At 42.2% G+C, this 27,664-nt stretch overlaps 1 protein-coding gene across 1 annotated transcript in view; it reads left to right on the forward strand.

Moving 5' to 3' along the window:
- The window catches only part of FLT1 (fms related receptor tyrosine kinase 1), a 113,372-nt gene that overhangs the window by 45,856 nt on the left and 39,852 nt on the right, over positions 1 to 27,664 (forward strand). The window contains exons 11-13 of the mRNA XM_086772018.1: positions 7,849 to 7,963; positions 18,840 to 18,948; positions 25,292 to 25,582. Of these exons, the coding sequence (XP_086628144.1) occupies positions 7,849 to 7,963; positions 18,840 to 18,948; positions 25,292 to 25,582 (515 nt within the window). The remainder of the gene's footprint in view (positions 1 to 7,848; positions 7,964 to 18,839; positions 18,949 to 25,291; positions 25,583 to 27,664) is intronic.

The following is a 27,664-nucleotide window of genomic DNA, read 5'->3' on the forward strand; positions in this document are numbered from 1 at the left end:
GAGAAGTCCACTGAAGTGTAGAAACAGCCTCCGCTGCAGGAAGCTCTTGGGCTGATAATAATTGGTGACTGGGGGAGTATGAGGAGGAAGTATCTGAAGTTAGTCCTGCTCTTACTCATCCCCAACCATCTGCTTATGGTCATTGTTGAGACAGGATATGGGGTAGATGGATCCTTGGTCTTATATCCACGTCTGTCAGTATTTTCTCTTCCTGTTTTCCCTCTAATCAGCTCCCCTCTCTCCTTAAAAATGTTTCCCTCCATTCTTTCTCATCCCTTCCTTGTTTTCTGCCTGCACTGCCACTCCCTCGCTCCAGTCAGCCCAGCGTTGCTCTCAGACCCCTACTTAAAGTGAAGCTGAAAACAAGCCGTTTTGAGAAACACAACCTCGGTGCAGCAGTAGCTCTTTCATCTCCTCCGCTGATCACTGGAAAATTGAAAGGGTATTAGTTGTGCTTCCAGCTTGTTAGCATGACAGATAGTATTGAGGGCTGCGTAAATAGATTAATAAAGAATTAGTCTTTTCTAAAGCAAAGAGGATCCAATCAGGACAGAAAAAAAAAAAGGAAGGGAATTTCAGCATTATGAGAAGGAAGGTGTTGGGGATACCTGGATCTTGGAGGGCTATAGATGTGAAGTTATATTGAGTGAGCTGTTAGGAGTGACTTGTGCATGGAAGGTAACTGCTGCCGGAAGGGTCTGAACAGTATCTTGGACTTTATATATAGGGAGCTTATTTGGAAACAGAAGAAAGAGAGAGTAAGAGTAGACATTGCATATGGAGGTTTCATGGTCTTTCTCTTTATGTTTCTGACTGCTCAACCAAATCAGGAAACATCTCTTCCTTTCAGTACAACACAGGCTATTAAAATAAAACACTTTTTCCCAGCAAGAAGTTCTAGGTGCTTGTGGAAACCTCACGCTTTAGTGATAAGTCTGTAGTTCCAGCCAACATGCAGCTTCTCTGTGGAGGACACAGTTGGCACTCTTGGAGAGAGAAAGTGGAGGCTGATTCACAATGACCACATGGGAGATGAGAGTGATTACAGTCTAGCAAAGGAGGGAAAGGAGGCGGATAAGAAGGAAGGAAGGAAGGATTGGCTGAAATGTGGTGGTATTCTGTGTTCATGAAGAATGCTAAGCTATGTGAAGCAGGAAACAGAAGGTCAAGAAGCAAAATATATTTATCTGATAACCAACTCAAGGTGAGAAAATTTCAGGTCAGCTCAGGATGTGCAAACAACTGAAAAATTGCTTTCAAATGCTGTTATGTTCCCTGATGGCTAGGGGTTGTAAGTATTGGCAAAGAAGTTGGAAGCAAAATGTGGTTTTTTTGGTGACACTCAGTCTGAGATATTTATATTTTTTGTTGTGAATAGCTGGTGTTTCATGGTAGATGTAGAAGTGATTTTTTTTTTTTCCTGTGGAAATGTGAGCATGGGCTCATGAAGGGTTGAAAGATAGGATAAGTAAAACTGGTGTTGATCTTACTGCTTCTTTTGAGATAGTTCAGCTCAATCAGTTTTCTGTGGTAGCATACTGGGGTAGTTCAGGGCAAGCCATACTGTTTGGAAAGGATAACTCTGAAAGGAAAACATTATCCATTTATCTGGTTGCATGTAGATAATAGCAGGTAAGGCAGCGTGCAGCTGTCAAACACTTCATGTTTCTATAGAGTCATGGTGATGTGCAACAAGACCATGAATGCCATATAACCTACTGTTTCCAAAGATTCTCACCAGGAGGATGAGGCATTCAGGATATCGAGGATCTCGTCTAGAGAATGCACTTTCCCTCTAAGTGTCCCATTCACTGGGGACACAGAGCATCCTACAAAACAGAAAACAACTCAATCCTCACTCCAGCAATAATAATAGTGTCCAGTGTACTTGGTCACAAGTCTACTCCCATGCTGGAGACTGAGGGTTGAGGAATGGCAATGGAGAGTTGCTGTTCTCTGGGAGTTGTCAGCATGTCTGAAGTGAGATGGGCTGGTGATGTTCCATCTGTTCTTAATGGACAAGTGTTGACACTGCAGTGGGCAGCAGTAGGGACCAGTGACATGAGAGCAGAGAGGTGAAGGCCTGAAGAATCAGACATGCAGAGGAGGAACCTGCACCACTCTCACCAGGACTTCTTGTTTGGCTTTTCTTGCTAAGCTCCTAAAGAAATATAAATGCACAAACTACAATATATGATGTAAACTGTATCTAGCTCCTACTACCTGTAGAAGATTTCCTCCTAGCCCTAAAACCCCACGTACTCTGTGTGAATCTGTCTATCGGGGAGGGTGCTTGGAATGAACTCTCAGCTGGCTGCAATTTTGCCACCGAATGCGGTGGGGCTGGCATTTCAACCTCCAACCAATTATTTTTGATCTAGAGCAGGAATGCCTGGACCATAGCTCCTTAATGGACAAGCACATTACAGTGTTAGAGCCAAAGCTCGTGGAGAACGCTGGCAGGGGGCCAGCACACGTTCTCCCCCTCCACCACATTAAGCACGTTTCACAACCTGTACATGCTCCCTACTACTATTTTCCCTCTCTGTTTCCTGCCTCAAATTGACTTAATACTCCTCAGGACATGTGGCTACACCAGCCCCACACTACCAATCACACAGTGCTGGACGCCAAGGCGTGGAGCAGGCGAGGCCCATGTCATTCAGATTTTTTTAATAACTTCCAAGAGGAAAACAGTTCCTATATATTCTTTACAATTCCAGGAATTTCCAGAGTTCCTGTTTTAATGTTAGTGTTGCCACCACCGCCTCTTGAAAGACATGAGTCAGCCCGACTTGAACTTGTAATAGCATTGTGCCGATGCTGCTAGGAATTGATTGCTGACCCAAAAAAAAAGATAGATGTTGAGAAAAATTCTGTGCCTGCCATCAATCACTCTCAAAAATGGTCACCATCAGTGACAGAATGGCTTCCTCTTGCTCCTAGTATTGGTGCAATTGCCAAATACTACCTCAGTAAACACGAGTGTGATTGAGGCTGCCAGTGGCTTTGCCAAGGGGAATGCTTAGAGAATTGAATGGGATGTTACAGGGGGGAAGGATTGCAGTGGCCTCTAAAATCACACAGGAAGGCTTGGGAGGGAGGAGTTGAGAGGATGAGAAGACAGAAGATGAGTATTTTTCCAACTGATACAACTGTATTTTCCAACTGGTATTTGTCACTGTACTATTTGAAGTGCAAATTGCAGAACAGTCTCCAGGATGGGGAAGAGGAGGGCTCTGGACACAAGCTGGGTCTAGAGTTTTCATTTAGGACTCCCTGTCATACAGAGAGTCAAGTCTGTCCTGTGAGTAAGTAGATGAATCCTTCACCTCAGCTCCTTCATTCCACTATAAATCACTGGGGTGACAACAAACCCCCTTTTTTTTTCTGAGATCAGTAGTTTCACAGGCAGGACTTTAGCTTGGAGCTGGTTTGTAGTTTGATTTCAGTGAAATCCATCAAGATGACATGAAGTACACTCTTGCCCTGGAAACTTTTCCCCATCGATAGTTATAAATATACCACGCTATTGTGCTTGGCACGCTGTATGCTAATAGAGGTAAGGGCTCTGAAACTCATTAGGAAAGGGAGCGGGCTGTGGAGCAGAGTGAGGACAGTGTGAAGCTAAGGTTGATAACCATGGCCTTGTCCAGAATAGGCCATGGGAGTTTTCTTATCTCACTTTGGCAGGAGGTGCTGCTAGCTTCCTGTGCGAAATCAGGAGCATATGCTGCTTTCCTCTTGTTGTTTGGCTTCCTCCGCTACACAAGACGGTTCCCAGCACTGTGATTATCTTTGCATCTTCAAACATGGCACACTCTGCTTCCTCAAGGGCTTGATGTATTCTTGAGAAGGAGGCTAGCTCCCCTCCCCCAGGCCACTTCTCTAGGGCCCCCGCCAGTGCCAGCTCCGCACATCACAGACCTTTTATAAAGCTGAACTTAATTTCTGGTTGCATAAACCTCCCCCCAGCCCTTCCAGAGAAGTGTAAATTCCCAAAGCTAAGGATGGCAAGCAGGTCTGCTGGTGGTGTTCGCCCCACGCTGCCGGCTTCCCCCAGCCCCCAGCTCCCACCTCACCTTCCCCCTGCACTGGGGTTCTCTCGAAACCCACAGGACAACTGACGGCTTCTGGTTTTACACCGGAATAGCCTATTTCTCCTGCTCTCGGCTTAAAGGATGAAGTGTGCTTGTGTGTGCGGGTGCACGTGTGCGTACACACAGGCAACGCGCATGCGAGCACGCACACAGGCACATGGAAAAAACTTCATGGCGTGGGGGGGGAGAAACCTGATCGCTCTGCTCTGCTTCCCCACTAGGACAGCAGAGTCTGATTACCGTGCTCTGAGGTTGCATAATGTTTATAAACATAAATTTGTACACACACCCCCTTAACGCTGACTATATAGGCTGTCTGCACGTGCCTAGCTGCACCCACAAAGCAGGGACGTGAAAGGATGTGTGGGGACACAGGTGTAAGAAGTGCTTAGAAATGTGCTGGCAGATTTCAGCTTGTTTATCAGTCCCTGCGCACACTGTGTGCTTTTTCATTAACCTGGCGGTAACCCTGCTGTAAGCTTTCCTGAAGATGCAAAAGCAACGAGGCTCATCCCACAACAAAACATTTCAGGAATTCATGCGCTCCGGAGATATCTGGAGTAAGATTCAGATATCCAAAATTCAGCAGGATTTCCCTGCAAACACAGGCAGTTCTTGCCACAAATAGGATACCCTTGCTCTTTCACCGAGCAGTTAGTTTGAAGTAACTTGTAATTTCTTTATAAAACGCATAGCTGGTGTTATCTGAGGACACATGCAACGAAACATCAATTGAATTAATGGGAAGATGATTGTGTATTTTGGTCCGAGCCAGAGTAAATTTTTATATTTTCATTTTTTTCTCTTTCTTTCCAAGCATCTGTACTTAACACAAACATTTGGTTTGATGACTACATCTAAGTTCAGTGGAGCATTTTCTCTTTCTGTTACAAAATGCCTGCTGTTAGGAGCTGAAGTCAGGTTAGGAGGCAGGACTCTAAATTACTCCCATTTGCCACTTCCCCATGTCTCCCCAGTGTTGCTGGCTCGAGCAGTAGCTTCACGTGGCACCGCTGGCAGCAGCAAGAGGAAGGATGACTGAGTCCTCACCAGAGTAACCAGCTCCGGAGACGGGAGGTGGCTCGTGGTCTCTCTCCCTGAGCTGTGTTAGTATATTTGAGGTTAAAGTGAGAGCATTTGGCAGCTGAAGAGAGAAAGCATCTGGCTCTGCATCCAAAGGGAGAAGTCTGAGTCTTGTGCTAGACTTTGCCTGGCAGCCGGGATGCAACTGGTTTGTAAACGTTTGCTGATCCAGCAGTCAGTGGAGCCGAAGTGGCGCGTAGTACTCACATCTCCCATGGTGTACCGTGGGCTGTTAGATGCTGTATTCTTAGCTTGACTGTGACTCATTTTTTATTAAAACCACGGAGTACAGCTATTAAGTCTATTCGATTTTCTACTATAATTGCATTAACATTGTAATCAGCAGTTTGGAGATAGCATGGTATGTGAAGTCAGTAGAGTTTACATATGTGCCTCCAGGGCTACTATTTCATCTAGTGTTTTACATGTGTTTTTATTGTTATTGTGATGTTATTGTAATTATGATGGTGGTTTGTATTATGGTATTAATGAGTAATCAGCACCCCATTGTGCTAAACATCAACAAAGACATAACACTATCCTCTTCCCTAAGACATTGCAACCTAAATATATACAGTCTTTTTCAAGGAATTACGAGGAAGATTACAATAATAATGAAGCCTGGAGGCTCCAGAGCTGCAAGAAGGGAGATTGAAGATGCCTTTCAGAGTTGCACAAGCAGTTTCTGAATATACCTTATACCTTCTTTCTGTTCTTTACCAAAATACATGTCTCTGTAAGGACTTATATAGTAAAAGCATGAATTTTCAGCATTGTAACAAAGAAACAAATTCATTCTGTGGGGAAAAAAAAATTACTTGAGAGATTTCGAGGCCTCTCTTTCCTATACAGAGACTGCCCAAATATCCAGTCATGAGAACGTGCCTTTGATACTCCCTTTTTGTGTGCCTATGTTACTGGCATAGTGAAATAAGTTCTGACAGCTGCTATGGCATGGAAATGTTATCAGTTTACCAGCACTATCATGACTTCTGTGTTCTAGTCTTCTTACAGAACCAGACTTCTTAAAGCATTATATGTGCAAAGTAAATGACATCTACCTTTCTGAACAATTTTAAACCATTTTGTCCCATTTGAATACATCAACTGTCTTAATACAGCCATCTTTCATTCACCCTGGCTTTACAGTAATGTATTAGAAGTTGGCTTTTAAACCAGAGTTTGGAAGAAATATTTGTGTAAATAGGGCTTTCTTACCGTGCTGTTTCTCCCTGTCCTCTATGCATGAATGACAATGGCCTGCTCTTGGTTTTTGGCTTTTTCAGTGCACTGACCCTCTTAATGCATGTTAAGAAATTTGGGCAGGCAGTCATATATCTGTGTTAATGGTGACAGCCCAAGCTAGTTTACATATCATCATTTCTTTAAGCTGTAATATCTGCTAAGACACTGGCCAGTTTGACGCAATGCTGCGCAATTAAAAGCAAGCATGTAAAATTAGTGTACCATTGATATTATAAACAACACAAACTTAGAGCAAACTGCACAGTTAGCTGAAAGGAAATGAACCTCATGCTTTCATCAGGATTGCCTCACATACCGTTATCCAGTCAATGGGCTTGAAAGGTCATTTCTCCAAACAACCGATATACATGTCAGAACTATTTGATTGCAGATGCTGCAGTCGTTATCTTTCAAATCCATGGAAGATCAAAGGAACATACTGTATTTGAAAGAGCTTGACCCTGCTGAAGGGTTAAGCTCTACTGTTGAAGCTGGAATTGAACAAACAGTAACTAAATTTTGGATGAAAAGCAAAACTAGATATCCTCAAAGAAGAACAGGGACAGATAGCATTTTAAAAAGCATTCCAATGTGTTTATTTCCATGTGTACCAAATTAGGCTTTGGGAAACAAATCAACTCTACCATGACCACACCTGAATGTTCTGATTAGAAGCCAATTTGTTGCATAAGGCAAAAAGATTTTTTTTCCCTGAGATTTCCATTCATTAATATTATTTTGATTTTTTTTTCAGATTATATGAACATTTAAATCCCTTTGGCAATTAGGTATAGTTTTGTTTAATTTTGTTTTTCCTGTGAATTTGCAGGATTATGGTTATTTTTACTGTAATCTTGTAATAATTGAATCCTAGTTTTGATATTTTGCCATTCTGTAAACTGAACTGGAGAAAATATTCAGAAATGAGAACTTGCATCATTTTTCATGATAACAAAAAGAACTTGCACACAGTGAAATGGCATCCAATACATTGTGGAACAGATCTTGAAACAAATATAACTTGTCTTGGATTTAATACTGAAAATAATACAAACTCATGTTTGGAGCCAAAGCTGAACCACGACAATGGCTGAAAACAGGAGCATTGGAATGGGACGTTGGTCTTGCACAGCCCTATAATTAGGCTCAGATTGTAAATTCTGACCACCCAGTCCACAGTGGGTTAAATGTTAACAGTGACTCCAGAGCGCTAATATTCAAGGAGAGGCTGTGAAAGTGGATCCAGTCGTCAGGCTCCACACCTCAAGATTTTATGAAAAGTAACTGTTCTTGCCCGGTTATCACAGCACCTACTGTTTCCCTGACTGACCACTGTTTCCAGAAGAATTATTTTGTCTTATGTGCTGAATATTTCAGTCTATCATCAAATGAATAAAACTTCATTTTTTGTTGTCTTCAGGCATGGCTTTTGCTCTTATACTGAAGGATCTTTCACACTGAAAACTGGCAACAACATAGGAAACAGGATCCAGAGCATCACTGAGCGAACGGCTGTAATAGAGGGCAGAAATAAGGTATGATTCCTAGGAGCAGATAAGCTTTCCATGTGACAGCGTGTGTTGGGAAGACACTGTGAGATGCTATCAAGGTAACAGTGAAGAGCCAGTATTTTTATATTGTTCAGATTTAAAGAGCTGTATACATGCAAGTAGCTTCCGTGCTTGGTATTTATCTGCTGAGATGTAGAGATGTACTTATTTCTGCATGCGATCATATTAAGGTAAATGACATACATGGAGAGTGGGATTCACCATATCTGCTTTCTTAGAGCTGGTCTGCAGTATCTTGGGGCACCTTAGGAGCACAGGGGCAGGGTTCCAGGCCATCTTTGCTTCATTTTGTGACATTGCACAATTTCCTGTTGTTTTTTTTTTTTTTTCTATGAGAATTAAACAATTTACTCTCATTAGAGACTTTATTCACAGATGTTGTCCTAAATTATTAGACAACCAGGTCTTTTATTGCAATAAAAATTTTAAAGAGCCAAAGGCTCTTTAAAGGCTGTTGATGTGGTCTACCTAGACTTCAGCAAAGCCTTTGACACTGTCTCCCACGGTATTCTCCTGCAGAAGCTGGCAGCCCATGGCTTGGATGGGTACACTCTTGGCTGCGTAAGGAGCTGGCTGGAGGGCCGGGCTCAGAGAGTGGTGGTGAATGGAGTTAAATTCAGCTGGCTACCGGTCACAAGTGGTGTTCCCCAGGGGTTGGTGCTGGGGCCTGTCCTCTTCAATGTCTTTATTGATGATCTGGATGAGGGCATTGAGTGCACCCTCAGTAAGTTCGCAGATGACACCAAATTGGCTGGGAGTGTGGATCTGCCTGGGGGTAGCGAGGCCCTCCAGAGGGATCTGGACAGGCTGGAGAGCTGGGCTGAAGCCAATGGGATGAGGTTCAACAAGACCAAATGCCGAGTCCTGCACTTCGGCCACAACAACCCCAGGCAGCGCTATAGGCTTGGGGCGGAGGGGCTGGAGGACTGTGTGGAGGAAACGGACCTGGGGGTACTGATTGATGCTCGGCTGGCCAAGAAGACCAACGGCATCCTGGCTTGCATCAAAAACAGTGTTACTAGCAGGAACAGGGAGGTAATTGTCCCCCTGTACTTGGCACTGGTGAGGCCGCACCTCGAGTACTGTGTTCAGTTTTGGGCCCCTCACTGCAAGAAAGACATTGAGGCCCTGGAACGCGTTCAGAGGAGGGCTACGAAGCTGGTGAGGGGTCTGGAGCACAGGCCTTATGAGGAGCGGCTGAGGGAGCTGGGATTGTTCAGTCTGGAGAAGAGGAGGCTCAGGGGAGACCTCATTGCACTCTATAGCTTCCTGAAGGGAGGTTGTAGTGAGCTAGGGGTCTGCCTTTTCTCTCGTGTAGACAGTGATAGAACTAGAGGCAATGGTTTCAAGCTGCACCGGGGGAGATTCAGGCTGGACATTAGGAAATATTACTTCTTGGAAAGGGTAGTCAGGCACTGGAATGCACTGCCCAGGGAGGTGGTGGAGTCTCCGTCCCTGGCAGTCTTCAAGAAACGTTTGGATGTTGTGTTGAGAGATATGATTTAGCTGAGAAGTATTGGTGATGGTTGGACTGGATGATCTTTTAGGTCTTTTCCAATCTTGATAATAATTCTGTGATAATTCTGTGAATCCAGATTAGAGAAGCAAAGCTTAAGAGAGATCTCAGTCAAAGACAGTGTGGTGGGATTCATCCCAGCTGCATTAAGTGTCTAAATGTTGTGTCTAGTCCAAGTCCAGCATCCTTTTATGGACCATGGGGAGATGCAGGCACATCACAAGGACAACTTGGTTTGTTGTCTGCTGGTGTCTAATGTGGGAGAGAAAGCCAATGAGATCATAGAATAATAGAATAGTTTGGATTGGAAGTGACTTTTAAAAGTCATCTAGTTCAACCTCCCTGCAAGGAGCAGGGACATCTTCAACAAGATCAGATCAACATGCCAAGGGCCATGGAGGATTCTCCATCACTTAAAACCTTCAAATCAAGATGTTTTCCTGAAGGATGCCCTAAATCAGCTGCATTTCCCTGGGTTAGACATGAGACTGATTTGGTGTGGGTAGGTAGCCTGCTTTACAGAGGAGCTCAGGCAAAGATGCACAACGCTATGCCACTGTCACAGCATCTGGTTTCACAGACTAGTTTGGTTTGTGGCTGTAATGGCTGAAGAAATTATAAATTTTAAAGCCTACCTTATTCTAGGCCTGCCATTTCTAAGGACACTGAAATAAAATTCTAAGGGCACTGTGGATATAAGTCTCCTTCCCTTGATGGCTGCCTTCAGTCTTCTGCATGTGAAAATGGATATAAACTGCAATTACTCGCATATTAGGGTCCTTTCACAGACTGTGGAATAAATAGAGCTCTGCGTACAGCCAAGAATCAGGCCTGAGACTGCATTTTCTCCTGCTGTTGTATTATTTAGAAAGTACCACAGGTGTTCGTGGCACCGTTCCAGCACATGGGAACGAGCTGAATCCCAGTGAGGCATTTGCTCTATTTAGCTGGCCACCTCTACATGCTTAAAGATCAAGGCAAAGATGGGAGCAAACAGCTTCCTAGAGGAGACTATTGTAGGAAAGCATGTGAAAAATGAGACACAAGGAGAGATTTGAAGGAGGAAAGGGAGATAATTTTAGACACAGGAGCACACAGTCTATTCCATAGGGAGAATGATGAACAAAAAATGATGAGAATCAGTTATTTTCCAGAAGGAATCTAGCCACGTTATGGTTGAAGTCTCACCTGCTCACAGGGTGCAGAAGGACCTGTCTAATGACCAGACCTCATTCTCCTTGTGTGCCATGCGTTTTGGAGATAGCGGAAGAGGAGTGGCTGAAATATCAAAGCAAATTCCAGTCAACAGCAAATAAATTCCTCCCTTGAGGAAGATGCTAATAATGGATCCTTGTGGCAGAACTACAGGTTTTGTTTGAAGTCTTTGGCAAGCAGCCCTTTTTTAGAAACGTACCCAGAAATGAACCAAGGGCATGGTCTCTGCATGTGTTACATGGAAAGTATCGCAGTGAAACTTAAGGTTGTCCTTGATATTCCTTGTCTTCATGCTGTTTAGTTCATCTAAGAAAGGTCTACCTTGCATTGCTCTATTCCTCCTGGCCTCTATGAGGAAGGAGAGGTTAGTGAAACAATCTCTTTGCTCCACTTTTTCACAGCTTTTCTAAGTTTTCTTCATTTCTACTGCTCTTCCATAGCTTTTCAAGCACAGCTGGATTGCTATTGTAAGTAGAAAATGCTCTGTAAGCCTGAGTTCCTGGCCAAGCTGTGAACTGCATGACTTGTGCACACGTAGCTGCTCTAGAGCATCCAGGATTTTTTTTTTTTTCTGTGGGAGTCTATAGCTTTTCTCTCTTTGCAGTCCAAGAGTAATTCTTGGTCCCCTAGAGCAAATGCAAGGGGAGACAGTTCAGACAAAATGCTTTCTCCTCTGCTGGGATATTGTAAGAGTGTTAATAGCACTGAGCTCGCTGAATGCAGCACGTCATCACAAGTGTCTGGCTCCAACAGACTGCTACTGTGAGCAGTTCTGCTACTGCAAACAGCCATGAGCAGCTCTCTGAAGCACTTCCACATCAATGGACTCCTGCTATCTAAACAGAGCATCTACCCCACTTCCACATCCAAGCGTAGCATGCATGGTAAAAACAATCTCAAAGCTCAATGGAAACAACAAAGACGTAGGAGACAAAGCAGTAGGAAGTGAAGAAACTCAAAAAGTTGCACATTTGGGTTAGCATGAAAGGAGAAATGGGGGTGACCACAGGATGAGATTATTGTAATCAAGGGAAGAGATGAACAAGGAATGGTCAAAAGGTTTCTTTTAGCAGTTAAGGTGGCTGTTTTCACCTTGCTTAAAAATATTGTGCCAGTTCCACCCGTTTCCTGTACGTGCAACATCTGAGTCTCTCCAGTTTGGCTTTTCGCTGTGATAGGTTGATTGGTTGTTTGTTTGTCTGTGGTTATCAAGGTAGCCACAGGTATATTTTAAAGTTAGAAAAACCTCAAGCTCTCTGTCTGTACAGTCAAAGTAATGCAGGAAGCCTGTGCTACATTATTCTTGTGGTGACAGAGAAACCGTGACAACAACAGTGTTTTAGTAACATTTCCGTTGAAGCCTCTCTAAACAGACATTGAGAAACTCCAGTGGTATAATGGAAGAACTTTGTAACATAAGCCATAATAGTTAATCATAAGACAACTCTTGAAGTGATTTGGTTTCTCCACCCAAAGTTTTCATTCTCATCTTGTTGGACATTTCTGTGACTTCCGACAAAGTTGGGCTATTCTTAGACTTATCATGTAAACAGGTCACAGGCACTCTCCTGTCATTCGGCTGCTAAAAAACATCACTTCTCAGTGTTTCCAGCTAAAGCTGACTGCTATGTATAACTCAGGGCTAATGCTGCTGCTGTAGCTGCTGCTGCTGCTGCTGCTGCTGCTGCTGCTGCTTATTATTATTATTATTGTTATTGTTGTTATTATTGTTATTATTGTTATCAGTGTTCATTAAAATGTCAATCTGTGAATGATCTGCAATAATGAGGTACAAATAGCTGGCGTATTTGTTGGCATCAGCGCATACATATTGGGTATATGTTCTCTTGTGTGTGTGCAGGCACACACTGGTTTATCAACAGCTTTGAAAGAAGGAGTCGATAGTCCTTGTACAGGGGTACAAGGGTCAGGGAGCTGCAGGGAAGGTAGACAAAGATCCTGGGCATGGGGAATGCATGGAAGAGTGCAAGGAAGGTGAGCTCAGATAGGAAAGAGTAGAAAGTGTTGACTAGGAAGAAAGGATGATAAATCCAAGGAGACAGTAGACAGGAGGACAGTTGAGTACAGGGAAAAGTTGGAGGGAGTGGGACAAAACCTCCTGGGTTTTGGGAAGTAACCTGCCACAGCTGCATTCTTGAGCACCTGAAATGGAACAGAAGGTCCCTGACTGTCCCATCCCTCTGCTGCTAGCAAATGTTGGACTCCTATTGACAATAACAGGTAACATGAAAGCTAGGTCTGTGTCACAGTGCATGTCTCCAGGAACTGTGTGTAAAGAATAGTAACACATGAAGTTGTGGTTTATACTTCATATGTGTGTGTATATATATATGTGTATGTGTGTGTGTGTGTGTGTGTGTATGGCCTTGTTTTCCACTTCATAAATACCTTTCTGACACAAGTTTTTAGTGGTCCTATCCCTTGTGAGTGACAAAGCCACTTGACTTCAGGAAAAATGGAAAGTAATCACCCTGTAACACGATTCTGCAAGACCAAACCTACACTCACTCATGTCCACCTCTGGTGTGACTGGTGTGGAGGTTTAGCCCAGATCACCACACAGTTTCTCACTTACCCTCCCCCTACCCAGCGGGATGGGGGAGAGGAATTGGGAAGAAAGGAAAACTCGTGGGTTGAGATAAAAACAGTTTACTAAAATACTAAACTACAAAGATAACAGAATATAAGGATATTAATATATACAAAATACACAAAATGAACAATGTACGATTTCTTGCCACCCGATGTCCGAATGACCGATGCAGCCCGTCCTGAGCAGCGATCACGGAAATGACACTGAGCAGCAAGCGAAGGAGGGAGAGCAAGCTAGCAAGGTAGAGGGAACGATGCCAGCAAGCAAGAGAGAAGAAAAGGATGCCAAGGGTGCCCGAATGGATGCCAGAATGGAAAGGATGCCCCCTCCCATGGGCAACCCCCACTTATATACTGAGCGTGACGTTTATGGCATGGAATACTCTCTTTGGCCAGTTCAGATCAATTATTCTGTCTGTCTTTCGTCCAGCTTCCCTCATCTGCACGTGAACAAGGCTTTAACGAGACTTGGAAAGCCACACAGTGTCCTTGGTCTCATTAACAACAACTCCTATCATCAGAGTGTTTTTATCAACATTCTTCACATATGAAATCCAAACCACACTGGCTACTGAGAGGAAAATTAACTCCGTCCCTGCTGAAACCAGGACAACTGGCAATGATGGGTCAACTTGACATGTGCTGACTGTGAGTGGTATTAAAAACTGTCACTCTTCAACGTAAAGATGGAGTGCTAGATAGTCAGAACAATCACTCCTTCTTGGACATGACTGATGGGGTGCGAGCATGCAAAATAGGATGGGTCCTTCTCTCCTGCATCTTCCATGCCAAGCCCTAAGCCTCTAGCTCTCTTCCTTGTGCCCTCGTTGCTGATGAGATGAGGAAGCATGTGTTGTGTCTGCTCTCAGTCCCTACACATGCCAGCTGTCTGACCAGTACATCTGTGCTGACTGGCCATCTGGAACCTGAAGCAGAAGAGAAAACTGTTTAGCTGACTGCAACAACACTCATTTTGATCTTTCTCCTCTATCAAATAGCTTGTTTTCATGAAATACACGAGACCTTATGAGCTTTGACTTGTCTTACAATTTTAGTTGAATTTGGGCAATGGATTAAAAAATTACTGATGGTGTGGGGGAGGAGAGGAGACAGATGGACAGGCTGGCAGACAGATGGACAGACAGACAATGAGATCTTCCTAGGAAGCCAGGCTAAAGACAGCAGTGGGAGCGTAGCTTCCCTGGTTCAACACATTGTAACTTCTCGCGGGGCCTTCCTGAGTGCTACTAGGATTGCTGTCAACACTTTTCAACACATCGCTGGGAGGTGCCAGCTGAGCCGAGCCCTTGGAGAGGTTAAAACCAGCAGAACTTGGCTCCTGCCTCTGCTGAGCCACAGCTCCCAAAATCGATCCCCTTCCTCAGTGCATGAGGCAGGCATGAACCGAGCACTGCCCCACTCTCCCTCCAGCCTGCGGAAGGAGGGCAGTGACTGCCCATGGTGCAGCTGTCTGTGGTGTCGTCTCCTCGTGAGTCAGTTGGGTACGTTGAGTCTCATGGCCTGATCGAGCTGGACGATGTGTGATGCAGAGAGAAACTGCAGCTCTGCTTGCTAACCGCAGTGACTTGCCCGTCTGACTCTGGGGGAAGGGGATGCTCTCCTGCATGTGTTCATGTTCTGCTGTTGAAGATTATTTTGGTATTTCTTCCATGGCTGTCCTGAAGGTGAAGCATGTTGTCCAGATGTTTTGCACTGATGCTCCTTGCAGAACACGTCTTTGGCATTAGCAGAACAATCCAATGGTGTGCTGACAGTATTTCAACATGGGTCTGCCTAGATAATATTCCTTTAGCCAAAGATAAATACAAGGGTGTGAGGAGAGCAGATTTTCATTTCTTTCCCGGTGTTTTTAACAAATACATTTTCTTGAAAGCATAACTAGGAGGAAATGAACAATATTTGGCAGACTTGCAGTAACCTACTCAGTGCTGAAAGGACAATATTTTGTTTTTTAAATGTAGGGACTGTTTAGAGAAGTTAGCACAGCAATCTCTGGATGGAGCATGTTTATGCCTGTGTCTGCAGAGGCCTTCTAGGAGTTAGGAAAGATTCAAGGTACCAGCCAATTTATGGAACCTCCTTTTGCTTCTCTGCCTTCAGCTGGAGCAGTGGGAATCCTCTAAGCTACTTTGAGACAAAAGAAATGAAAGCAGACCCTCCAGGGGAAAGACTGGCCCACCTGCCTCCAAGCACAATGATCACACCAGTTGCTTTGCACTCTCTTTCCCCCCCACTCTTTTCCTCATCAGTTTCCACCACGAACAAACCTGTAAATTCCTCTTCCATCTCCCAGGATTTCTACTTTATGCCTCTTTTATTTGCCGGCAGAAGCAGCAGCAGTAGGGGATTTACTTCCCTAGCCCTTGGCTTTGAGATGAGCCTGTAGCATAGTACTTCAGCTGAGATGATGGATGTGGAAAGGAGAAATAAAGGATCAAAGCTTTGGTGGTAAATGGAGTTTGTGGGCAGATGATGCTCAAGATGCTGAGCATGCCAGGAAAAATTTGCTCTGTTCTGTCTGATCATGTCAACTGGATTCAGAATTTCTGTATATAACATGGTTGCAAATACAGGGCCTGAAATTCTGTTGTGAAGCCAGAGGATACAAGGCTGTGAGAACTTTGTCTCTTGCTCCTTGAGAATTTTTTCTCCTGCTCCTTTTGCAGCAATAGCTGTATAAGGGAACCATGTAGCACAGACTGGTCTCAAACAGCCATAATTGCTCAATAAAGAACAACATGCCAGGCTTAGTTTTGTACACACGGCTTCTTTGGTTGGTTTTGGCTGGCATCCACAATGCAGAACGCAGGCTGCACCACTGGAGGGCTCACAAACTATTTAAAGAGATGTTATCTTATCCTTATGACTAATTAATAAGCTAAAAGATTTATGCAGAGACATGTTGTCTCTAAAATACTCTGTTCTGTTGCAAAGTCAGTCTTGTTTTTTCCTAGACACTGTGGCTTTCTCTGCCTTAGTCAAGTAAACATACCAATGACTGCTCGTTGGCACTAAGGCCTGTGTTCATAACATTTATCTCTCTTACCCTCCAACAGACATTGGTTGCGTGGAAGTCACCTGTTGAGAGTGATCCTTGGCCTGTGCTAGGGGAGCATTTGGGACAGTGCAAGTTGGTCAAAACCAAAACAATGAAAGGGGAAAGTATTCAGTTTAAATTACTGAATTTCAGTGCTGAGGAATGTTCCCTAGGGTCATTTAGTATGCAATAAAAGGCAGAATCCATAACCATTCCAGCCAGTAAATGCAGTCATAATGCTTAAGTGTAACTTTATGCACAGTCCTCAGTGTAGTAAAAGTAATAATCACATCATCGTGGGCTGGAGCAGTAAAACTAAGAACTAGTATTTGGTAATGTCAGGACAAAATACAGTTTGATAGTATAAAAAAATTCCAAACCATAGGAGTAATTGTGGGAGAAATAATTGATGTATATTTTTCAGGCTCAGAAATGCTTCGGTTCTGGGTGTAGTAGGATAAAGACAGGTGTCCTGGAGTCAGAAACTAAGAGTTTCATTCTCCTTCACTGTGCATTTTAGGTCACTCTTCCTACCTGGGCAAAGCTGCTGTGAGGTAATACCAACTAACACAAAAAAAAAAGCTGATTTTGTGGTGGAAAGTCTGGGATGGCAGAAGCAGTTTTTAACCACTCATGTTAGCCCTCTGGCAGATGTTATGGGACTTCCTTCTATTCTGAGTTAGTGTTGACAAAACAGCTGCAGGAATCCTGTCGCTGGGCCCTGTGTCCACACTTTACAAAATTGTGTTTAAAAACTGGAAAGAATTCAAAGAGAATGACAAAATATAGGCAGGGCTGGACCCATGCTTTATAATTATGAATTTGTAGAGGTCAGCCTATTGAATTTAGCAAAACAGGATTATTTTTTTTTAAGGGCTGTAATTATCTATCTGGCATTACTGAACCTCTTTCATCTCACAGAAGAGCAAAAAAGGAACGTCAGAAAAATTCTAGCTAGAAATGAGATGTAGTTTGTTAGCAGGCAGGTAGCTGAGCACTGAGACAGCCTAACAGGGTAGAAGTGCTGTTAGCATCACTTTTAGTCTTGCATTTGCCATAGAGCAGTTTTCTAAAACAAATAAGCCAAAATCAAACAACTTGACTCCACTGTGTTTGCTTGGGTAGTAGGAAAAATAATAGACTCTTTCTACTAAAAATGTTTTGGGAAACCAGAAGATCTATATTATTTAGGAGTTCAACAAGGAGTTTGGGGATAGCCATGAAGTCTCTGAGTAGGAGACATAGAAGCAGTGCAAACATTCAGCCAGTAGAAATTTAGATAACTGGTCCTTATTTATTACTGACTCACCCTCTTGTGCTTGTCTCTGGATTCCAGCAATCAGGCAGACTTAAAAGAATGTATTAATTGCACAAAATTTATTTTAAAGGTTTTTAGAAAAAGCAAATAATTACAAACAATAGGATTCCATGGTCACACAATTTCCTTTTGTCATTGTCCCAGCTCTGCCTGTAACTCCAGCCAATGCGTGTTTTACAGAAGTAAAATGGGGACAGAAAGACAGAAAATTAAGCTACTAGTTGTATCTGAGAGCATGTCCCACTGCTGAGCTCCATGTGCATGCCCCAGGTCTCAGCTCCATATCAGAATGACACCTCAGTTGTTTCTGCATAACTTTCTTCTCCCACTTAGTGCCCAAGCCATTAGACCATGCCTTTCCATCACTATGAAGATATAAGTCTTACTATTACAATAGTTTTTATTTTTCTAAAGGCACATCAGGTATTGCTGGTCCCTGGCCTTCCAAAGTCTCATCTTGCAGGTCATATCACTTTGTGAAAATACTTAGTGTGCTGAACCTTTAAGATGATGCTAGCATACAATGTAAAGAAACTCAACATACTATTACTTAATAATAGAAATATTAAGTCCAAGAAGAGGAAATATTCCAAAAGAGGATGAGTAAACATCTCTTTTGCCTCTGTCCTTTCTCAGCTGACTCTTACTTGAGAAAATGAAAGAGAAATCAAATTAATTTAGTGCCAAATAGAGATAATTTTTTTTTCCCAGTATTATCCAAGTGCCCAAGGCATTTCTTACCTACTGCCTTTGCAGTCTGGCTGCCCTACAGGCTGCTCATCTCCTTGGATGAACCACATTGTGTCACACTTCACATTTTGTATCTTATCATTACATCAGCAGCAAGAGATAAATCAACCTGAAAAACACATTCAAAGATTTTTTGTTATGATGGCTCTGGTAATATAAGGGTCTTCCAAGGAACTTGTTTTCTGTTATTCTTCCACCCTTTCCAAAACTGTATATGGTGATATCTCCTTAAATAGCCCCGGTGGTGCCCATCACTGAATGAATGGAGACTGAATTATGGGGCTGCCAACAATGTCTTAGCAAAAAGAGAAGGGAAACTTTAACCAAGTTCCTGATCCAACGAGAGCTAAACCTCTTCTTTCTTTCACAGACTGCTAGCACTCTCATTGTAGCTGAAGCCAGATCTTCTGGAATCTACAGCTGTGTGGCATCCAATAAAGTGGGAAAAGCCGAAAGAAACATCAGCTTTATTGTAACAGGTAAGATCTAGTCCCCACTAGAGCCAAACTTGTTTCCCAGTCCTAGAATTATAACTGTTAGGTTGTTGTGGCTTTTTCACATGCCACAGTATAGAATTGTTATAATATGCGCACCTGTACACTCGTATCATGCTTTTGGGTGGTCCTGGAAGGGTTTTTCACAGTAGTTGATCTGGATTTCTAAGGGCACCCAATTTGGTGAATGACACATATCTCCATCAAGTATCCCACCAAGAAACAAATTGCTCACGAATATAGCAACCTGTAACTCCCCCTTTTAAATCACCTAGCCTCTGCAATCACTCCATGTGTGAAATTTTACTATATTTTCATACACCGGTATGACACTGACGGTGTCTACAGCCTCATCCTGCTGCCAACCAGGAGATCTCACAGTGTAGTGCCCAGAGCAGTGCCAGTGCCTGCAGCGTGATGCCAGAGGAAGGGTGCCTGGGGTACCTGGACAGCCTCTCACAGTTTTCAGGGACCATGGCAACTTGTGTGCAGAAAAGTGGCAGGGTATAAACTACAGAGTTTTGTTCCCTCTTCTGAGAAAGACGACCTTGGACATCATGTGGGCCATGGCACTGAGAAGGCTCATTTTCTCAGCTGCACATATATTTCCGGTTATTTTTCCATTACTAGGTGTATGCAAGTGTTTGCAGGTTCAGAAACAAATGGTTAAATATTTTCTTTCAAGAATTGCTGAGAAAAACACAAGTTTTTGAGAATAAGTAGTGCATGATTTAGCAGCATAATGTCTGCAGATGCCATAACAAAGGATTTGTTTTCTGGTGAAAGATGTTATTTTTGTTTTGTTACAAAGTGGTAGCTCATAGAGCACTTAGGCTGATAATGATTTTCAGTGTAGATAATTAAAAACATAAAATTCATTCCAAAATATGAGAAAAGACAAAGAAGTTGAAATATTCTGATACTTTAATGCCAAAATTATAATCTTGAAGCTGAAATGGAAAAATAATTTTAATGTATCCTGTTTAATTTTTGTTGTTTCTCTTACCTATTTTTGTTGTCAGTCTCTCGCTTAGCATTTTGATAAGCGATTTTAGTGAAACTCATTCTGTTACTATACTTAGTGACCCAAAAGAGAGTAGACACACACTCACTAGATTTGGTTAAAAAAAAAAAAAGAAAGAAAACTTATTTGAAAAATGTCCCCCCTCCTGATCCTTAGGACCAAAATTTATGTTTTTAAAAGATTCTGGCTAGCTATAGTAATACACTTCCACATTTAGAAAGTGTCAATTATCTATAAATATAGAAAACTCATAACAAACATGAGAAGTAGTTATTGAAGTATAAACAGATAAATGACACATAGGCAGCTTATTTGTTAAAACACAGAAACAAGAACATCTCCGTGGTCTATTAATGGATGTGACAAGAACATTTGCCACCTTGAAGATGACTGGTGTCCCCACTCTCAAATCATAGTTTTGCTTTCATCCCTATCCTTACATTGCATCTGTTTGGACAGAAGCCTAAACAATGATGCATAGTTCTCCATAAATTAATGTGCCAACGCAGCTGTATTCTCATCTTTATATGAGGACTTCACATGTAACTTGGAGCAGTCACTGAGAGTCACTCACTGAGGTTGTTGCTCTTTTAATGTGCAAGATGCTGAATTTGACCTTCCCTAGATCTTACTTCTCAGTCTTCAAAATGTTACATGGAAGATCCTGAAATGAAATAAAGCTGAAGTTTGATGAGCTCCATTTCCTGTACCCAAACCTTCCTTTCAAAGTTTTGATGGCCTTTTCAGATACTTAAAGAGCTGTGACACCAAGGATTTAGTTTCCCTACTTAGATCTCACATTCTTAGATGTTGACAAGGGATAGAAGGAAATCCTTCTCCTCAATACCAAAATTTACATGAGAACATGAAGAGTATTTTGACTCATATTCAGAAAGCAGAGTGGCTGCTTTATTATGGCTTGGAAATTCTTAATGTCTCCACTGGTGGCAGACTCTCTATACAGGGTGGCGAAGCTGAAATGCACTTGTCCTTTAAGTTCCTGGAGCTGAGCACTTCAATTGTGTGATATGGAAAGTCCTGATCATCCACTAACGCTCAATGGCACTGATTGAAGGCAGTTCTTTTAAACAATACTGCTGTATTGTCCTTACAAAAATCAAGGTAGGCTCATTCTTCTGGTTTGCACACATAGCGAATCAGTTGGGCTTGTGAGGTGTAATCGTGGTTCCCTTCCATCAGACTGAGACCAAACTGCTGTGGCTAGGTAACAGCCTGTGTTTCACATCAATGAAATGAACATGTCCATGCTGCCCTCTGTAAAAGGAACAAGCCAGAAAGGACTCCAAGGAGCAGATGGAGACAAAGCCTGTCCTGAAGAGGAAGAATCCCATTCCTTGGAGGCAATCTCCTTCAGGCCTTGTCCCGGGAATTAGAAAACACTTGTGCTCCAGTAAAGCAGCTGTGGTGGTGTGAGGAGTCTCTTTTCATAGAATCATAGAATGGTTTGGGTTGGTTGTCCTTTAAAGGTCATCTGGTCCAACCTGCCTGCAAGAAGCAGGGAATCTCCAACCAGATCAGGTTGCTCAGAGCCCCATCCAACCTGGCCTGGAATGTTTCCAGGGATGGGGGCATCCACCACCTCTCTGGGCAACCTGTTCCAGTGTTCCACCACCTTCACTGTAAAAAATATTTTCCTAATATCTAACCTGAATCTACCTCCCTCTATTTAAAAACCATTACCCCTTGTGAAGGTGGTGGAAAGGCAGAGCTTGTCTCGGCAACTCTAGTTTGGCAGTGGCGTGTTCTACAACTTCAGGGAAAGGTAGATCTGTGGAAATAAGTACAAGAAGATGTAGCAGAGAGGACCCAGTAACAACAAGCCCTTTCTTAAGTTATTGTAAATCTTACTATTTCTGGGCTTGAAATGCAACTTGCGTATGTGTTTCTGGGAGGTTTGAGAGTGGTATAATTTTATACTCTATGCCTGAGAGTGCAAGACATAAAGTCCATGGGCCCTGCTGTAGCTTTCTTGTCCTATGGCCTCTGTCAAATGGACATTTTTGAGGCGTTGTTGTGCCGAGTTATTTCTAAAAGTAAATCTTTGTTCAGGGCACAAAAGTAGCTGTGAGCCTTGTATAAAAGTGATGTGGAAAGGTAATTTCTGAAAGCTCTTCTGCTCGCTGATATGGAAACAGCCTCTGTAACAACACCTTTATGCCAAATTTAACTGTGGTAGCCCCCTTGCCACCAGACTGCCCCTTTCCCTACATTTTGGGCTGTTTTGCTGGCACACAGCAGGCCCATGGGTGTGTTTGCAATTACAGAGGGTGAAACAGGAACAGCTCTGTCTTATCTCCCTGGTTTCCCAATGTCACTACGCGCATTTTATTTTGAGATTCCTGATGGTGCTTGGCAAAGATAAACAAAATCTTCCATCAGGAAACCTGGGAGCTATTTCCACAGGAAGCTTCAAATCACTAAAGTAAATAAAACCCTTTTACATTATTCTCAGCCACGTTATTTAGCTAGCCTGAGTCTGTAACAATTGGTGAGAGGTGTCGTATATTAGGGGGCTCGTAGCCTTTTAACAATTGATTTGCTTGGAATCCTGTGCATTTTGCTTTTGTCCCTAGATTTATTCAGAAAATAGTCTTTCTTCACAGAAGACACATCTAGGAAGAGCTCCAGACCTGACAACATGGAAGTAGTTGCAACAATATTATTCTGTTGGCACACTACCCTTTTACGTTAAAAATAGTTCATTTGCCTCAGTCCCAGGAGATCTTTAGTTTCATCTTAAGAGTTTTGCTTGGCTCTTCCTAGCTCTTGCTGAGTACTGGCATCTGTGAAAGTCAAAAATGAGCAGTATTTCAGACCCATATCCTGGCTTGCCCAACATGTATCAGAACAGTTTGAGATGTACAGTGAGTAAGACACAGCAATTTCTTTGATCCATGATCAGAACTTTGACCCCCTGCTTGATTTTAAGCGTGTCTGAATTCAATGCTTTTTTACCAAAAACAAGCTTAGGTTTCACTTCATCTAACTTAAGCCTCTAAGTTTAGATATCTAAGCCTAAACTGGTCATGTAGGGTCATTTCATAACTAAGTGTGAGAGATCAGGATCTCTGGAGTTTGACTATTCTTATGGCAATGGGTTGCATTGCCCTCTGGAGGTGCCTGTGTGACTCCACAAACTTTTGTCCATACACAAATCCACTATATTCAAGATGATGTCTTCATTTTGATGGCTTAGATTAAATACTCTGTAGCCCCTATATGGAAATTTTTCATCTTGGTAGCACTCCTAGTCGATATTTTCTTAACTGAGACCAGAATCTGACACCGTGCATCCTTGCATATCAAAAAGGATGTTGATGATAGTCAGTCATAGATGAGTTCATAAAATTTAAAGTTTTTCTTACAGTTTTGTTTGCTGAAGAGAGGAAAAAAAAGGAATTCTAATGAAATGTAAGAGGAACAAGTCAACACACAGGCTATCCAATCTAATATGTTAGCATCACTGCCTCCATTAGGTTGGTCTTTGGACTACACCCCTGAACTGCAGCTGGTGACAGGCACACACTTTGCTCTTACTGCAAGGGCACAATGAGTTCAACCAAAAGAAATCAGATCTCTACCTGGAAGGCATCTACATCTACAGTCAGAGGAAATTTCAATCTGGAACTTGCAGGAGCTCAGTTACCCTGTGTTTAACAGTCTAAGTTTAACAGTCTACCCAGTTTAACAGGGCTAAGTGTGGAAAAGAGGATATTGAGGAGAGCAACTGATGCCAGACTTCCAACTGGCAGAACTTTGAAAGACAGAGGTGAGCAGGTCATGTTCATTATCCCCCTGGGGCAAAGCAGCTCAGTTTGAGTTGTGGAGATTTAGGGAGAAGCTTTCTGATGGATTGGTCAATCAGTGAAAGGTTACTGAAAGAAGATGTGGGATATTATTCACTAGAGACCTACTCTTCGCATGTCACTCCTGCTGTGACATTAAACCTGAAGCACCATTGGTAAGCATGGAAATGAATGAAAGTCGGCATTGACCTGTTCATGCTCTGAGAGAGAAGAAAAGAAGGCATAATTCTCCCTTATGAAAGATGAAACCATTCCTATGATTTTGAGTCAAGTTCACAGCCAATGCCGTAGCAATTAGCAGTGAAAGAACAATTGGAAATGGCCAAAGTTGATGTTGCTTGACTGAGAAGAAGGAAATGACTTTATCAGAATATTGGCTGCAAATAAACTAAAGGAGATTGCATTCTAGGAGTAAAACTTGGAAGTGCTTTCTCTCAGGAACTTGCTTCTACTTTCACTGAGGTCAGTGGTGTAACTCTCCCTTGCTGGAGGGAGAAGCCCCAGGCGGAGGTGACCAGGAGGCAGTCGGCACTGCTGCAGGTCTGCGCCACTCCGCAGGTGGAGGAAGCTGCAGTAACATTACAATGAACTGCCAGTATGATTTTTTCAAGTATGACTTTTTTACATTGTTGGCTAAATTGTTCTTGCCTGCACTATCTACTTTGAAAAATCCTTGTGAAAACTTAAGTCGTATTTACACTTAGTAAATTGTTGGTGCAATGATCCTTGATTTTTCTCAAGTGGAAATATTATTCATATATGTTTAAAGCCAAGCAGTCCGTGATGCCAAGCAGTCTGTTATGCCAAGAGTGATCACCATCCTAGTGCTGCCCGCACACAGCTGGCCACCCAGGCCAGCGGGCACTGTTTCTGTAATCCTCTTGGGTGGCTGACATGCTTTAAATGCATGGAGGGTAAATACCTCTGTTCCAAGGGAAATGTCAGGCCTGTAATCACAGATGCAGTAATTTCTCAGGATTTTTAAGAAATAAGCATAGTTTGTCTGAATCCTTATGAATAACAAGAAAACAATATAACCAAGCATGATGAGCTGCAGTATTTTTCCACTGTTCTCTTGAGATTCATATTCTCTCACGCAGTTCACAAGTTGGAGCTGGGATCAGAATTTTCCTCCTTTTTCATAGTCCCGCTGTACTGTTTTTAAATAATTCTGCTTTTGGTACCTTGCCCCAGTCTGTCTTAACTTGGCATAGTGACATTTATACAAACTCAGTACTTCCAAGAGCGACTTCAGTTTACGCCAACTGATGTCTGAGCCCAAGTGTCTCATAATTCCAAGACAAATTATAAGAATAGCTGGAGCCTAGCATATGAAAGGAAAGATTAGAGACTTCAGCAGGAAGACAACGACATTGATTAGTTCAAAGGCTTCCTGATAAGAGGGAAAAATATACACCGTGTTAATTTTGGCTCATTTATTTTGTATAAACTAAAAGGTGTTCTTGATTTTTGACAGATATACCAAGTGGATTCCATATTAGCTTGGAAAAAATGCCCATTGAAGGAGAGAATTTGATATTGTCCTGTTCCGCCAACAAATTCCTGTACAAAGACATCGCTTGGATTTTACCGAGGACAGTCAATAATCAAACGAAAGCAAAAAGGTCTTTCAACAAGGAGTACTCCATCACCCTCACTCTGACCATCAAGAACGTTTCCCTGGCACACTCGGGTACCTATGCCTGCCGAGCAAGGAACATATACACGGGGAAAGAAGTGCTTCAAAAGAAAGACGTTACAATCAGAGGTGAGCACTGCAACAAAAAGGCTGTTTACTCTCGGATCCTCAAATATAAAAGCACAAGGAATGATTGTACAACACAAAGCAATGTAAAACATTAAAGGACTCATTAAACAGTAACAGGTGTCTCATATCATCTTGATTTTTTATTACTGTTGCTACCTTTCAGGCCCTGAGGTGGTGCACACTCCCCCATGGGTTGGACGTAGGAGGAATAGCAAACAAAATCATAAAGCGCGAGCTTCCAGTTGAGTTCAGACGGGTGTTTTCTGCTTTGACAAGGCACATGGAAGCTGGGGTTTGGAAGATCCCCTGTGCTACATTTTGCATGTTGTTATTTTTTTCTCTTGCTGTCTCCTACTGAGCGATAAGGAAAACTTTGGATCAGTCTTTTCTTCCACTTTGATACCGGCCTCGTCAAAAGTGTCAAAGATGAATAAACTGATTAACTTTAAAAACTGCTGTTTTCAGTCAACAATGGACATTTAATAAGTTAACTTGAATGTGCAGAATGAGCACAATTCAGTTTGAGATTGATTGGACTATATATTTTTTATTTTAATCTGATCTTGATGGACTTATAAATATTACCTGCTGAGCAAGTTCTAATGCTTATTTATTTGAAATTATTTTCTACACTAAAGTACATTAATCTTAAAAAGTATCTTCTAAAGGAAGTATGCAGGGAAGAAATAAAAATGTTGATATAATGCACAGACCTATCATATCATTTATAAAAATAATTATTTTAAAACTGAAAGACGTGAACCATGTTTCTCCAAATAAATCCAGGTAGACTTCCAGTTGCTGTGTTGGTCAATTTTTAAAGTCAGTTCTGCACTAATGTAAAAAGCTACTGATAAAAGTGTGAGTATTACTTCTAGCCTGAAGATGCAGGAATTTGTAATGTTGTAATTATTTTATTAAAAGAGAAATATGACACTAACATGACTGACAAGGTTGCAGCCAGCACAGTGAGTTGTTTAATATGGTTTTGAAAATACAAATTCAAAATTGAAGCCATTAAAAATGTTCACTGCTTTTGGTATGCAAATGACAATTGGATTTATTATGGGGATTAAGAACCAGCCAAACTGCTGAAGGAGAATTAAGGGCAACCTAAGATTTCCTCGTGAGCGTTTCCCCTTTCTTTTCCCTTGTCATGATTTTGCTATGAGATGTTTCTGTGTATTATAAATTCTGTATAAGGAAGAAGTTACTATTTTTAATAGATCTGATAACTTTATTTTTTTACAATACATAGCTTTTATTATTTTTGGTTACCTTTATGATTGATCATTTATATAGCATTTACATAAGCCATAACAAGACAGACCGTAGTGACCAAAATAGCTACAGCAAGGGAACAAAGTGGCTGTGCTTTTAAAATAGAGGGTGACAACATGACAGTTTCTTGTGCTTGGGAACTCACCAGGCTATTTCCTCCTTTAGGTATCGAGACTGTGTCCCACGGCTAAACTTGTCTTTCACGTGGGAATTGCTTTTGTCAAGTGTGAAAGGGTAAACAATAGCATTTCCCCGTAATGCCAGTTTCATGGAGCCTAAAATGCTTAGAAAACAATTGATAACCTGGAAGTTGTCAGAGTAAAGAAAAGAATAATCATTTATATCTTGAAATGTCACCTATAGCCTGCTTGTATACAGTAACTCTTTTGTTCATTATTAGTGTGATGGCTTGCAGAAACAATGTGTTCTTGCAAAGGGACCTGGGCCTCTTTTATTTCTCAAATATGCCTAAAAAGCAAGTAAAATAATTGGTGACTGCTTAAAAATGGGGCAAGTGCACTCTTTAGCATTTGCAAGTCTTCAAAAGAAGTACAATACAGAATCCCCCTTTTTACAAGGCTATTTTGTGAGAAGACATTTGATGGCAAGGTGGGCGGTGATGACAGGACGTTATGAATTTTCCATGGCCTTGGGAGCCGGAGCTTGATGACGTGTAGCAGCCAGTTGCCAGGCAATAGGAGTTTGGGTGAAAAACAAGAGATGTGGCAATTAGACTGCTCCTCCGTGAAATTGTTGTGAATTGCAATGATGTGTATCACTGCTGGGTGAACATCCTACCAG

Source organism: Chlamydotis macqueenii, chromosome 1 (genome assembly GCF_036417535.1).
Source record: "Chlamydotis macqueenii isolate bChlMac1 chromosome 1, bChlMac1.mat, whole genome shotgun sequence".
Taxonomy (NCBI): Eukaryota; Metazoa; Chordata; class Aves; order Otidiformes; family Otididae; genus Chlamydotis; species Chlamydotis macqueenii.